This window comes from Cyanistes caeruleus, chromosome 8 (genome assembly GCF_971803275.1).
Source record: "Cyanistes caeruleus chromosome 8, bCyaCae1.hap1.1, whole genome shotgun sequence".
In the NCBI taxonomy this organism is placed as follows: Eukaryota; Metazoa; Chordata; class Aves; order Passeriformes; family Paridae; genus Cyanistes; species Cyanistes caeruleus.
This window is the reverse complement of record NC_141708.1, coordinates 9,108,953-9,125,072: the sequence shown is the minus strand read 5'-3', so window position 1 is coordinate 9,125,072 and position 16,120 is coordinate 9,108,953. Positions and strand designations below refer to the sequence as shown.

The 16,120-nt window shown below is 40.1% G+C and overlaps 1 protein-coding gene across 2 annotated transcripts in view; it reads left to right on the top strand.

Moving 5' to 3' along the window:
* ACSL5 (acyl-CoA synthetase long chain family member 5) overlaps positions 1-16,120 on the top strand; it is a 29,943-nt gene that overhangs the window by 2,598 nt on the left and 11,225 nt on the right. The window contains exons 2-3 of one of the 2 annotated variants that reach the window (XM_086900482.1): positions 7,742-7,943; positions 15,867-16,052. In XM_086900482.1, coding sequence (XP_086756608.1) covers positions 15,897-16,052 — 156 coding nt within the window. In that variant the 5' untranslated portion in view covers positions 7,742-7,943; positions 15,867-15,896. Of the gene's footprint in view, positions 1-7,737; positions 7,944-15,866; positions 16,053-16,120 lie in introns of both variants that reach the window. The other variant, XM_086900484.1, reaches the window with a different exon arrangement.

The following is a 16,120-nucleotide window of genomic DNA, read 5'->3' as shown; positions in this document are numbered from 1 at the left end:
AGCTATGGGCAGACTGCCAGAGGAGCTCAAAGCACAGTTTTGGGGCAAACTATACCATGGTGGGTGTTGTGTTTGAAAGGCTGAGAAAAGAGCAGGCTGCATGCCAAAGAAGAGGAAACACTCAGGAGCTCCAAGCAGCCTCAAGTACAGTAACATCCCATGGTACAGAGATTAATCCAGGCAGTGCTGCCTCAGGCTTAAAAGGTACTCAAGGCAGCATGAGCCAGTGCCTGAAGTGCCACCCCAGGATGTACAAGGCTGGGGCTAAAAATGCAGTCTGTTTCTGACTAGTTAAAGTATTTCTTAAGGCTGGTGTCAACAGCAGCAAATCATATTGCAAAACATCCAAGCCCAGCTGGAAATTAAGTGAAGACACTGTGCTTCAGCATTTCATAAAAAAAATAATGCAGTTCTGTTCAGCCAAAACTGTTCTCCTGCTTTTTAAAGTTTGAAAGATCCTCACAGCAAAATAAGGTTCCGCTTTCTGAAACTGCTAAAGACAAATAAAACTCCTTCCTAAATAACTCTGAGGTCTCCTAGAAAGTACTTGGTGGGGAAACAGTCTGAACAGAAATCAGCTTCTCATAAGAGAAAATGATAGAGCTGACTGCAAAAAAAGCTGATTCAAGAGTTCAGTACAGCTGAAGAGCACTACTTGCCTGGGTTTGCTGTTAAGTGCTTACCCTTCTGTCATTTGTTATAATTATCAAACAAACCCCCTTCTGTCCCATTCATTTCCTTACAGAAAGTACCAGCTTCAGAGCAGGAGGAATATGCTCCCAGATCTGGCACAGGCACAAAGCAATCTGTATCAAAGGAAGTTCTCACCAGAAAGGGAGGAGATGCCACAGGAAAGCTGTGTTAAGACTATGTTAACTTACACAAAAGACTGACAGAGAGGCAGCAGTTTTCAATCTCCTCCCCATGCCCAATTTCCCAGCTTGTTGTCCAAAGTCTCATGTCATTTTAGCACTACTGGCAGGAACACAGGGTCATCACAAGAATTACAGAATTTTATACTGAGGGACAAAGTGAGATGCATGCACTGCAGTAACCTGTGGGCTTGGAGGCAGAATAAACAACGCCAGAGGGTACAGAGCCCCTGACAAAAATCCTCCTGGATCCTCAGAACAATAGTTTTATGCCAAAGCACTCCTCCAGAAAAGCCTGGAAATGGAACACAGCATCTACAGGAAAGCAGCAGTCAAACTGGGTTTTACCAAAGAAGACAAATACAAGTCTGAGTCAAAAATCAGACAAAGCTTTCTCCCATGCCAGCACTTCCCACTGAAATTTGGGAGACAATTGGTCAAAGCACTGTTCTCAAATACCCAAACCCCAGAATCACAGGGCTTGGAGGGCGAAGCAAGCAAAACACAGAAACAGATACTCCACCTCAGCCTTTGAGCAATCTGGTCCAAAAGGAATGAAACATTCTCCTGCTGAACCTGACAGGGGAAGGCATCAGAAGGCTCCTTTGCAAACACAACCAGCGTAAACAAAAGCTGGGCGAAAGACAACTGGTTGGAAATGGGTGCTGACAGCAATCTGGAGGGCTGAGCCCAGCTTCTGGCTGCAGTGTGGGTAGGAAGCATTCCGAGGTGCTTGAGGTGCCACAACAATCTCAAAGGTGTCTGGCACATTAACCAAAGCGTTGGCAAGGTTCACCAGAGCAGGCATAGCTCTCTATTGCAGCGCTGATGGGCAGGAGTGGCACTGAAGGGCACAATGAGATGTGCTGTCACCAAGTGGCAGCACAGCTGTACCTCAGACACTATGCTTCCCTCTTAGTCCATTTTGTTTTCTGCTGGCTGTGATTTCTGATTTATGTGTCATCAGATATTAATTAAATAGGCTTAATTAATTTTGGTTTAATTGTTTCAGTGGCATCCTGAGTTTGGACTCAATATATATTGCAACCTAGGGCAGGTCGGATTTTACAGCTTATCATATATTGTTTATCACACTTCAGCTGGAAGGAAAACAATTGGGTATATATGATACAGTAAAAGAGTAATTGAGGATGAGGCAAGTACCACTAGCAGTGAAGTGCAAGATTACCTCAGTGCTGGTGGTGTTCATCTCTCTCCATGTAAACCAGAAATAACATTCTGTGTTATACAGCACAGGTAGAAATTTTTTTCCTGGACAGAAAAGCACACACTTTTGCTGCCATCCTAACCAAAGAGAAATCCCTGTTCTTGTTATATACTTATTGCAGATCCTTTCTGTCTAAAACAAATCTGGGAAACATGCTAGTTTTAAAAGGCATGAGAAGTCACACTGAACACGATGGAAATTCAACTGTATGTACATAAGTGCTCACCATGTCACACCTGATTATTGATTTGTTGTGACTTCCTACAGTACCTTTTGACAATCATATCTGCTGAAGCCAAACTAAAAAGCATCAGATTCTCCCCTTTTCAAGTCCACTGCAGTGACTGCAGAGGAAATGCCTTAGAAGGGCATTGGAGAATTTACAACCCCATACATCACACACTCATTCTGAATCACACTGTACTGAATCAAGTATGCAAATTCATGTTCTCACCTTGCTCCAAACCCTTACTAAACATGACCCAGGGGTTACAGTTTAGTCACAGGAAGTACTGATTGCCTGCATTTGAGTATCACTACCCTCTTTCCTCAATGTATCCCCCTGAACTGCAATATACAACTATGCATTTTAATTCAAGCAATTAACTTTTTCAAAGTCAGCAGGTTCACTTGGCACAAAATTGAATTTGAAAATTCTTTATCTGTGCAGCCCTGAAAACCCACATATGTTATTGAAACTACCTCAAACACAGTCTCTGCATTTCTGAACCTATTTTTAGGCACCAAAATACAAGTGCTTTAATCATTACATAAGCAACTTAAACAAGAGAGGCTTAATTAAAATCTAAATTCTCAGTTCAAAGCAGTTCTTTTTGTGACCTTGCATGACAGTGATTTCAAAAACCTTCTAAAATTTAGCTCCAGTGGTCTTTTTACACAGATTCCAAAAGAAATACATATGTGGGAATTAAAGACCATCCCAGTACTGGTCCAACAGCATAATTCATTAAATCTATGTGTCTAATGAAAACCAGAGAATTAAATCACGAAAGCATTGGACACCTTATCTCACAATGTCTTGAACTTCTTATATTTAACCTGGTCTTTAACTGGGCCAAAGCTGACTCAGTCAAGACTTGAGCTGAAACACAGATCAAGGGAAAAGATTTTAGAAATTACAGAAATTAATTCTGCACTGTTTCTATAACAATCTATAAGATCTGCCATATTTTAAAGGCTGAACATCTATTGGTTTATAATTATTGGTAATCAACATCAGTGGTATTATCTCAACCAGAAAGAAAAAAAAAAGAGACCGTGCATTAGAGAGTTTCTAAATTAGAGATGGATCTAAATCTCATCAGAATATCAGAAAAAAAGCTAAACTCCAAGGCTTATCCTTTCTGTCAAGCACAGGTGGACAGATGACATGTCCAAGACACAACACACAGAGGACTGTAACAGACATCTTAGAAAACCACTGTATTTACCACTGCAACATCAAAAGCTTGTTATCTTAAAAACAAAACTTGGCATTCAGTGATTTCAATAAGAATTTAACCACATAATGAAATTACAGCTCTGATAACACTTAGAAGCAATTCAAGTGGTCTTTAAACTTTCCTCATCTTTACATTACACGTCAGGCATTGCTCACTTTGAACATCAGCCTTTTCCTTTTATTAGTATGAAAATCCAAAGTCTAAAGTCACTAGGAAATATTTGCTCCATCTTCCTACTTCCATTTTGAATGGCCAAGAGTCAAAGTCTCTGTTCATAAACTTTCATGTCTGCTTATGCTGCCCACATTTTTTCCTGGCTGTAGGGGAGGCTAAGTACAGCAAAAATGTTCAAGTAAATGTGTAAGTGGAATAGGAGAACTGGACTTTGAAAACTACTGAGCAAATGAATCAGTAGCTTCAGTTTTTTGATCATCTATGCATCTTATCAGATTGAAAAGAAGTGATCAATGCCAAATATTTCTTTTGTATCAGAGCTCAGAAGAATTAGTCTTTTGACAACAAATTCTGACCCCAAATAGGCCAATTATAACATATTAAAAGGTTTCCAGTCAAATCAGTAGAACTATCTGTCAGTTGTTATGCTTAGAGCTATGCTATAGAGTCAGCAGGTCAAGATAGAAATCAGATGCTTTTGTTCCCTGCAAGGTAGAGAGTACCAGTTCATACTTGTATGTATTTAACACCCACACTTCTACTAGTTCTGTTTAGTCTGGTTTTAAAACCATAGACACAGGCACATACACCACTCAGCTTTGCACAAAGAGAGGAGAATGCAAGATTGTCAATGGTAACGTGGAAGCAGCAAATTCACTCAGATTCTTCAGTTTTATGCAGCAGCCACATCCTGCAACAAAAGTAGCGTGCAGTTGTTCTTGGACACCACAGAGCAACTGCAAATACATGTAGAGCCTCCTTAATTGTCAAAACAGTTCAACAACACATCTATGTCTTTCACACAAATGTTTTAGCTCAGTAAAAATTACTTACAATATCCTGGCACCAAATTTTACTATATCAGGGCAACTACTTAGGCTGAAGGGTTAGAGTTTATTTTGCATTTATCATTCAACAGCCTATTGCATTTGAGTAGATTTCACAAGACCAATAAAAAAAGGTTTCTTATATGGTACCTAGACGTGATTAAACTCCAGCTTTGTGTGGTAATGACCTTTAGCTCCACTCTTTCACAGCTCAGACTGGTTGCACAACCTCAGTAAGAATAACTTTTAAGCAGCATTCAGGGATATCGTACAGTTCTATGTTCACTGGCAGGTATCTAAAATACATCTCTGAATCCTGCATTCAATAATGGAGCTCAAACAAGGCTGGAAGACACACTCTTTAATTTCTTTTGCTCCCTTTTGGTTCCTTTATTCATTATTCAAGAGTCAAGTGAATTGCACAAGAGGCAAATGATTACATTTGAAAGATGTGTTAATCTGAACAGGGATACTTTACATCAGCACAGAAAACGGATCTAAACAAAGAAGGGAAACTGTTGAGCTTTCTGTCATCTGTAAAAACAGCAAAGGAAAAAGCACATTCTCACCATCTTGAAAACCCCATGCATGCAGACACTTCTGTCAAAAAGTAATGGTTTGAATAGATATTGAGCCATAATCTGCTCAGACTTCAAAAAATGACTAGACTGATAAAATTCATGGAGTCCCTGCTAACCTACAGAGAATTCATCATGGCATTTGTCATTAATTTTCTTAATAATTAAGTTTTGAGGGGAAAAAATATTATTTTCATTACCTGAATTTTTTTTCCCAATCTTGTGAAAATAACCCCTGGTCTTTGTGGGTTTGCCTTCAGCTTCCTTATTTTCAGAACTGGGGCACAGGTGATGTTTGCACAGCTGATCTAGGTTATTTTATGTCATTGGTTGTGTGCCTTGGTCACTGAGATCACAAACTACAGCATCACTCATTTGTGAACAAGGAACACAGGCGATGTACGGAGACAAGCCTGCACTATAGAACACAGCCCAATGTCTTCCAGCACTTGTGAATGTGTTTTCTCACACCTGCTTTCAAAACAAGCTGAAAAAAGGTTAACCACTATTAGCAGGACATGTGACCACGAGCCTCCCCTGCCAGACTCAAGGATGACACACTCACTCTTCCAAGTGGCTCAGTTCATAGTTTTGATCAGTGAACTAATCAATAGTTTTAATTCATTAGGAAGAAACTGTATAGGTGAAAGGTGACAAAAAACCACAACTTGGATTAATTTGCTGTTCAAACGAGGTAAAATGCCATGTGCTTTGTGTACCAGAGAGAAAGGGTGGAGAAGGAAAAGCAGTTACAACGTTACACATACAGCTAGCTCAGGTAACTGGCTTTGTTCCCTTCTCAAGTGACTCTGCTATGCTTCCCCGCCTTCCTCCCCCACCCCCACTGGTTTATAAAACACATCTAGGAGCCAAAACCACAGATGGTGTCAGTCACTCCAGCTCTTTTGAGATGATGATGCAATATCCACTTAGGCTGAATGGGGACCTGCCCAACTACTAATTATTAGTATCTGTTGCATACCTTGTAAAAACCTTGAATCAAATGCTTTGTTTCCCACATGCAAGATGCACCACAGACAGAAGCCAAGAGACCAACATTGGTGTCACTTCTTTGCACCAAGTTTGGAAAACTCTCCCATTCATTTTCTTTCATCCTCCTTAAACTGACATTTTCTAAAACTTAAGAGGAGTTTGCAAACAGAAGGTCTAGGATGTTGTGTTGGCACAGGTACTTCCACTTTTTTTCATATCCACTGGTACAGGCAGATTCCTTTACACCAATTAAGAATAATTAAGGTCTTAAGTGAAAAGTGTTAGTATTAGTTTACTCTTCAGATATCATACAGGAGTCAAATTCCTGCGCCAGACAAACCAGACCTAGATCAACAAAAGGTTTATTATCTTGACCAGTCACAGAATCACAGAATATTCTGTGACAGAGGGGATTCACGAGGATCATCGAGTCCAACTCCTTACCCTGCACAGAACTATTCCCAGAAGTCCCACCATATGCCTGACAGCATTGTCCAAACACTTCTTGAACTCTGTGACCACTGCCCTGGGGAGCTGTTCCAGTGCCCAGCCACCCTCTGGGTGAAGAACCTTTTTCTAATATCCAACCTGAACTTCTCCTGACACAGCTTCCATTCCCTTGGATCCTGTCACTGGTCACCACAGAAGAGCTGCCTAGCTCTCCTCTCCCCATCACAAGGAAACTTTCCCCCTCAGTCTGCTCTTCTCCAGGCTGAACAAATCATGTGCCTTCAGCAGCTCCTCATACGGCTTCCCCTCAAGGCCCTTCACCATCTTCACTGCCCTCCTTTGGATGCCCTCTAATACGTGAGTGCTGAAAGGACTTTGCTATTTAGCCCTATCTCTTGGATCATGTGCAGAAAATGTCTTCCAAAGATCATATCCACAGATTTTGGAAGCAAAGCCAGGAAGCTTCACCTGCCAGCCCAGCCTGCATACCTCATGTCACAACTATTTTTCTCAAGAAGCATTAAGCACAGGCCCTCTCATTCCCATTTCAGAGACAGAGGAAGGCAAAAAAAAAAAAAACCAACAAACCAAAACCACAGTTGCTTAAATCAACACAAGAAATCTCTCATAAAACAGGCTTGGCCTACTAGGCAGTTGAGCAAGTGCACTAACCTTTGCACAGTGTCAAAAGGGAAGGTGCACTGTGGCGAGATAACCAGCCCCCCACACATCCCAGGAGCTGAGAGCCCTGACCCCAAAGGATTGGCTGCTTCACAGACCCCTGGAGCTGCCAGGGAAAGCCATGCCTCAGCAGCTGGACATGCCAAGGACTGGATTCTACACAAAGCATCTGGTGAAAAATATTGGAATATGTCTTCTTGCCCAAAGTGCAATTTAAGAGGCACATTTTCTTGGTGGAGCAAGACTAATTCAGTGCCTTGTGTGCACGGGAGTAAATGAGAGCCCTAAGAAAAACCCAGGGCTGCAGCTTTCACAGGGCTGGGGTTAGTTTTCACAATGAGCTGCTCTCTTCTAACGCCGTTGTGCAAGACTTGTATGTTTAACATTTCTAACCAGCCAAAATTGCTCTTTATATTTGATCAGGAATAATTTTTTATTTTTTTTTTTTTTTACCTTTGAACCTGTTGCAAGGCAGGTTCAAAGGTTACCTGGGTGCAGTGTTACCTGTTTATTAAAGCCACACTCTGATGATTCGGGGCTTAGTCCTGCCACGGGAGCTGGGAAAGCACCACTGGAGCTGGGGAAGAACCAACCCTAGAACACCCCCTGGGAGTTGTAAAGCAGCAAAGGAAGCAAGCTGTATCAGCCCCTCCACCCTCCTCCAGCACTGAAGGAAGGTAAGCAAATCCCTCCTAGTCAGAGCCTGTGTTTCCCGAGTACTGGGCTTCCTGCTCCTGCAGAGAAGTACTGCAAGTGGAATAATAACCTCGATTTGCTGCAATACCTGGATCCAATGCACCCTTATTATCACCTTGTGTGCTGTTAAAGGCAGCAGCTGCATAACTGGCTGCATATTATTAAAGAAACAAGTCTGGGCTCAGGGGTGGCATACAGGGAAATCACAGCCTGAATGAGAGCAGACACCTGAACATTCCCTGTTGCTATAGACTGGCTGGAAGTTGAAACCTATCTACAGTGCAGGCTGAAACCATTTTCTTATCAGTTTGTTAGTTATGCCTATTTAAAGATACAGTGCACAAAGTAGCAGTGCCAGGCTCCCATTCAGACTAATGTTTAAACCAGGTTCCAAAAGTATAAGAATATTGTTTTCACAGCATCACAAACAGTAAAAGGTTGCAATATGCTAAATCACTTATATGCACAAGCTTATTGGCAACATTTAATACAATAGAATCCATCTTACTCCCTACCTAAGAACATATAAACTAGATATAATACTTTTTGTAATGGTTTAAGAGCCCATATCATAGGGTATGGTGCACCAGACTGTTGCCATTGCCTTGGCACAACTTCTTGTTCCAGCTGTAGAGATGGAGCCTTCTCCAAGCTCTTGCTTGTGTACAGAGAGGATGGTGGAGACAAAGATCAACCTGAAATCAAGCTGCAAGCAAGAGAACTGGCAAAAAACATGCTGCTCTTCCAAGTCCTAAGCCCATCTCCTATCCATACCTCCTTTCTTGAGGAAGACACTTGTAGTCTGAGAAGATAATTTGTGTTTCAATGCAGTTATTCTGCTTTACAAAGCCAGATATGGCCCTTGAAAAGTAGAACAGAACAATAAAGAATTACTGTTTATAGCATTAAGAGAACAAACTGGAATTCAAAAATCATCCAAATAAAGTAAGCTCACACCTCCCACAGACTCACAAAATTTAAATCCAAGTTTTGAAGGGACAACAGAGAAAATAGTATATAGAGCCAGTGCTTTCCTTTAATTTGTTTACATCCTTTGCTACTTGCTATATGTAGAAAGGTTATTTTGGCATCTTTGGATAACAAAAGCTAATGTTGTGCCATGACGTTAAGGTTTGTTACAAAAGCTCACCTGGTTCATCCTCTATGCAAAACTTCTTTGACAGTGACAACAGAAAGGAAACAACTTGAACTCCCCATATACATAAGCTACCTGCTGCTCACCTTAAGTCTCTAAAGGGTATGAGGGATGCAGGTGTAAATTTTATATACATGCACAAAGGGAAGTAAAGGCTGGGATTCATAACTCTGCTTTGTGTTTTGACAGAAAATTACTAGCAAAAAAAATCTGTGCTTTTCAAAAATCTGGAGTTTATTCAGATAATTTATGAAAAATTAAAAGCCTCAACATTTGCATGTCATTTGTTATGTAAGGGTAAGGGTGTCAGCAGTATTCTAATTTATGAGCACTGAACAGAAATGATCATTAAGGAGAAGCTTTCCTGTGTGCATCCTTTAATGCAATTTATGTTGGAACTGTGACACCCACTGAGCCCAGGCAATGGAGTGTAGCCTTTCCAGCCCATGGAGCTCTGCATCACATTCTGGGCTCCTGGCAGGCCAGGTAGGACCGTGCTGTGGGCATGTTCTCCCACCCTGCAGCAAAGTCAATGCACCTGAGACACACAGCACTGCTACCCAACAGCTGACCAATGACAGGGCAAACTCACTGCTTCTTCTCCTGCTGCTGGAAAAATAACAGCCAGAGGCTAGATTTGTGAAGGGGAAAATGCTAAGAGAGGCACACAGAGTGGGTGATAATGGAACTGGCTAGGCTGGGAGCCTGGCCCTGTCTCTTTCTATAAGCACAAATGTCCCCTGACAGTCACTATTAAAGCTGAAGCTCAGCTTCTCGGAAATGCCACAAGAACAGGTCTGGGAAGGCACAGCCAAAGGCAGAGGAGTTTCATGAAGAGAAAGCTATTTTTTTTTTATACTCAGCTTACAGGAAAATCAGTGAATCAACCCTCAGTTTCCCTAAAAGATACCTACATGGCTAAATAACGCCACAACTGCATATAAATTAGGTCTACCTGAATAGTATAAAGTTTACAGCAGCAATAAAAACACAATTGCAATTAGTAGGGGCTATGTGTTTTAGAAAGCCAAGGTCCAGTACAGGTTTGTATTTTGGATGCAAGGTGCATTCTGAGTTAATTCTATCTCAGCTTTATATTTTGTCTAGCTAAGCAGATTAAATCATGCAGCATAGGAAAACTGTCACATAGGGAACTCCTAAGTGGACAAAACAATTCTAAAATCTGTGGTTAAGGTAATAAAGAAGAGTGATAGGTAAAGTTGCTGTCTTCCCATCCCTCCAAACCCACTGCAAAATTCCAGTTATATTAGACAAGCATTGAAGAGAAAAAGGGAAACTGCAACACCTATAAACTTTAAACAAAGAAATGAAGCTGTGAAATCATAAAAAAAAATCCCTGACATAGCAGGAAACAAAACTCAAGCTTGGAACATGATTCACTCTTACCTTGTACAAATAATTACACCTATGTATGTCTAGAACAGAACAGAAAGAACTAGGTAGATTTTGAAAAATAAAAAAAAGGAAAAAACCCAACAACACCAACAAGAAACTTAACACCTAAACCATATAAAATAAAACCATCAGCAGAAATCCAACTCACCAGCAAGTCCATTGCAGCAGTATAAGAGAAATGCTGTAGTCAAAACATTTTGTTGGTATTACAGGCTACAAAGCTGTGCTCACCTTAACATATATGCAGCTATAGAGACAAAATTGCTATTGTTGAGAATACAGCTTAATACATAGGGAAGATAATAACAAACAGATTAGAAAGAATAAACTATAAATATAATTTCATAATGTTTTTGTTTACAATTCATTTAGATCTACTTCAAGCTGTTCTCATTAACAAACAAAAAAGCTCCATGACTCTCTTTTGTGGGTGGGTTGTTGGGGTTTTTTTGGTTTTTTTTAATCACTCCAGTTCCCCCATACAAGTTCCTCCCCTTTAACGCTCCCCTCCCAATGTACTTTTCTGCTTGCTGATTTATTTAAACTGGGGAGAGAAAACTGGCTGTAGTTTTAACGTGATTGTCACCTAAGTGGTGTTGATTTTATACTGTGCTACTAAGGCTCCCTTTTACTTAAGGAGAAAAGGTTTATTTCCTACCCTATATTCAAAATGGTAGGTGCCTTTACCCACTAGTTCTCATCTCTATATGTGCTGTGCCATATTTTCTGTGTAAGTAATGAAGTTCTACTGTATTTGTTTTATTGCTCATGAGTTTGCTTGTTGTTACACACATGGGCTTTACTAAATCCAATGTGCAAGTGCAGTGATTAGATGCAGGGTTCAAGATAATGAATTTTTCAGGAGCCTCCTAGGAAATCTCTGGTAGTGTGCTATCAGTTAAATGTGGACCTTGGGCTGAGTTAAGTTCAGATATGTGTTTGTTCTTTGTTCTTCATAATAGAAGTGCTGTGATAATATGGAGTAATGGACATTAGTATCTAGAAACTTTAAGTGCTACCTTTCCTCCATGTGGCTAAGGTGCCTAGTGATAATATTCGAGTTTTCTTAGGAGTTTTATGTGAACTTTCAAGTTTTAGTCCTTGCTCTAAATACCATGCCCTATCACTATAGAAAGCTACCTATTAATATAGTATTGATGCATGAATGTTTTGCAAGAAGTGAACCTGTATTATCCAGTAGGATAAACAGTAACAGAACCTGCAATACTGACTATATTTTAAATTCTTAAAAACTTCAAAGGTCAGTTGAGCATGTTTCTGAGTAGGTAGTTTCATGGAGAAAATCTGATATAAAAACTATATCTTTACACGAAAGCTTGGCTTTTCAATTTATCTAAGAAAATAACTCAGTATTAAGTAGTGTCATGAAGTTATTGCCCTCCTGACAGAGAAACAGTAACATCCAATGCAGTGAAATTCCTTATTTAAAAAATGGTCTTTCTATTTAAATATACTGAAAGCTTGAATCCAATAGGTTTCATCAGTGAGGCTTAGAAACCACAGCACTTTACTTCCTGAAAGCAAGTTACTGAGGCCTCGTCCTTTCCCACCCTCTAGCAGAGTGTTTCTCAGCTAAGATCAAAGGGTGCTTGAACTGTTTGGCTCTGACTCTCTGAAGAGGTACTCTAAAAGCAAAGCCTCACTGAAGTGTATCCTGAGCTTAATGCAGGTTACTGAGCATTTTGCTTCATTTTTTGCATGGCTCTGCTCAGAAGTCACTGACAAGCTTTTGTGCTTTAACTTCTCTCTGAATGCTCAAAGTTAGATGTTCCTAAACCTGTGGCACACAAGCCTTCAGCTGCAATAAGAAGGCATGAGTAATATAAAGTTTCCAAGGAGTAAGAACTGGCTCACATCTGCAGGATGACACCAGGCTAGAGCTGCACTGCATAGGCAAATGGAAAGAGGGAGTTACTGATGGTTAAGTAACTGACTAGTTACATAGTGTAGGTGGCTGTACTTCACTTTTCCTGCTTGTAAACAGACAGTGCAACCTTGCTAATCCTGAGAAAAAAGATGTCATGATCACATCAAAAGCTTAGGCAAACTTGATACAAAATACATAACTCCAGAAGACATTCTCCCAGGAACTGCACACTGTTGCTTCCAAAATTGTGCAAGTATCAGGGCTTGCTTTGTTGTCCATAATGAACTCTTGCAGTGGTCACTGGATTTTTCTTGGTATTTATGTACTAAAAAGTACAAAGATCAGCCATTTTCCAGTGGAGAATCTCCTCACATGGAGAGCATAGAGAATAACTTTAATTCCTTCTAGGTAATGATGGAATAACTGAAAAGGGGAAGGTACAGTAGAAATGAGAATGTGTACTCCTGAACTCAAAGCTGTAAATGGTATCACTGTAATCTCTTCTGATAAAAACTAAGCCTTTGACTCTGGAGTTTAGTGCATCTTATCCCTGACCATTGATCAGGGCAGACAACCTAAGTACACTTTCAACTGTCCAGCATCTTATTGCACAAGAGGCTTAACAGGTGGTTTGAGACACCCTGTGCAATTTGTATCCCTGGGAGTTGAGCTGTCAGAACCCAGGGGTTTCAGACACTCCACCTCTGACCCCTTGATGTTTAAAAAGGCAGCTTTTTAAGGGATCACCTACCCTGCAGTAGAAGCTGGTGGCTGTCCAAAATGCTCTGATTTTTCTTGTTCTGCACTGAGTTTTCACTAAGTTGATTTAGATCAGGTATTATGTATGCGGGGGCACTTGGATTTGTGTGTTAAACTCTGGTTGCAGCTGTTCCATAGAACAGATCTAGGCTGCAGCTATTCTCTTAGCATGGACAGGAAGGTCTATCAAGTACAAATTCCTGTACTCTCTGGCTTTTCTGCTTCGAAGGCAGCAGGATTAAATGGCATTTGAATTATACCAGAAGTGATAAATTAGTAGCTACTAATTTGGATTGACAAATAGTAAAAGCTGTAAGCATAGGAAACAACTGACCTAATTCTGGTAATTGAGACAAATTTGCTGGCAATCTCTTGCCACAGCTTGAATAACACACCCTATATGCTTTGACAGAAGAGACTAAAGTCCATTTGTGGAAACAATTGGAAAGTAAAAGAAAACACTGTCACTATTCTATTAATTAAGGGAATTGAAAATAGTTTTTCAGATATGAAAAAAAGCCCCATTTTGTTTTGTATTATCTAGATCTGTGTTTTTGTGAATCTGTGGGGTTTTTTTTTACACAACACTAATGTCTCTATCTTTAAAGGGTGTATATGCAAAGTCCAGCACATGTAGTCTCAGTCAGGGCTGTAAGTGGGCTAATGAAGACAGTTACTAAAAACACCCACCAAACCCTAGAAGCTAATGAGCATATAACACTTCCCAGACTTTATAGAATTTGTCAGTAGGTCTTTCTTTCAATTAAAAAGTCATTCAAATATAACTGAAAATCCTCCTTGACTAGCTATAGGGATGCTGGGTGGGCTACAATGAGATTAGACTACTGCCTGGTCTTTCTTTTTATGCAAGAGGCTTGTGGAATCAATTCAGAACCTGAAGACAAAAGTTTTGCTGCGTTTCATGATCATTTCTTGATTAGGTGCTCTCTCTGGACTTTGGGTTCTTTGCTTCAAGCAAAAAAATCATATTCTTCAGGGCTTGGTGTTCAGTCCTCCTAGATGTCTTGATACAAATTACTTTGCATGGGAGTCAGTGAGAACAGGAAAATACCCTGATGGAAAAATTTTCGGTGACTTGTCTACTGCTGCATGGAGCATTTGGGGTTACTGGGTTCTCTGATCCTTATCACAAAAAGGTCAGACAAGTGTCTTCAGTAAATTTTCTGTCAAACAAGTCCATGTAACAGACTCCTTGTGGCAACTGCTCTGATCTGTCTGACCTAGTCAGACAGTGTTTATGGTAAGCCATATAAATAAGTTTAAAAAGAGAACTTTGTGCCATAAATAAAATACTGTTGTTTCTTACTTCTAGCATGATACTCTAAAAACAACAAATCATTCATGATTTCTGGGAAATCATCTCAAAAGTACTATTAAAATAAGCAGATGACAGCACACTTCAGCCAATAAAACTGGTGCAGCTGTACAGGCCTGTGGTCTCTCTGGTTACCTCCACATAGCTCTAGTCTCTCATTGCTGATTGAAAAAGTTCATGACCAGGAAAGAGTCATGTGAAATGCACTGAGTGAAAACTCCTTTTTGCCACCAGGGCATGGGAGAAGACTGGAAAAGTGCCTAAATTGATTGCTAATAATCATTATTGAGGGGAGTTTTAACTTGAGTATTCTGGCATCCTTCTAAAAAGATGTGAGAATAGATGTGTCAGTCTAGAAAGCTTCCAACATACAAATGGTGCAAATGTGATTTGCTCTGTCACTTGGATTTAGTAGTGGGCTCTGAGCTAAAGGAATAAAGTTTGTATCTCCAACAAGTTGCTGAGATATGAGTTGATTCAGACAAAAAGCAGTCCTTTCTCTTGGCAATTCAATCTTAAAAAACATTTTGGAAATAAAAGTACTTGTTTTTAAGGAAGAAAGCTCAGGTCTCTCTGTATGAAAGTCTTCATTCTCAGATTTTTCTTCCCTGCCCTTGACAGAAGATACCCTGGGGAATGCAAGCAGCAGAATCATTTCTGTATTTCCCAGCTAGACTTCCATTGCACATGTTGACTTCCAGGTCACCACTTCCTAGTGGAAAGTAACTTTCATAGTCTTGATTTGTGCTGGATTTTTTTGCTGAGCACACTCTCACTCTCTGAAATATTTGTCTACATGGTAAAACACTATGTGACCAGTAAAAACACCTGGAAATGAACATACTGTTTGTCCTGCAGACATATATGTAGGTGTATCAAACATGTAATTTATCAATTATAATACCCTTCCTATTTCAGCAAAACCATTTCCTACTGAACACTTAAAATATTGAGGAGTTTTCTTACTTCCACAATTCACATCATTGAACCATAGGCATTTTTTGGTTATACTTGGGGAGACAGATTTCAGAAATTATATACTGGTTTTCTCCAGGCAGATTTGTTTACTTAAGGATGGAAATAATCTGTTCCTTGTTTGACTTCATTAGGCTTCAGCTTTTTGAGGAGGTGGATGTAGCATAGATTAAGACTTATGGGGACAGGTGACTTAAGATCTCTTAAGAGGCTTAAAACATTACATAAGTGTGCTTCAATATTGTACCAGGACTCTCCAGGGGCAAACTGCTGAAATGATTTGCAGTATTGTTTAACAAGCTACTTAAGTAACCATGGCTCATAGGTAATTAAAGCTTCTACCTCAAGTCTATTAAACCTCCTGTTTGTTTCAGGTTCAACTCTGGCTCCACTGATCCAGCACAATGATCTGGATACTTCAAGTATTGTTCTCACCGCTCCCAACACCAGCACTGATCAGTCTCATCACTTTTGGAGCTGTCATCTTCCTGTGGGTGATAAGCAGGCCAAAACCCCTTTTACCTCCTGTTGACTTGAACAAGCAGTCAATAGGAATTGAGGTAATGCTTCCTCTGCTTGTGGGCATGGTCTGTTTTGGAGCTTAATCTGAATACTGATCCATTCTGAC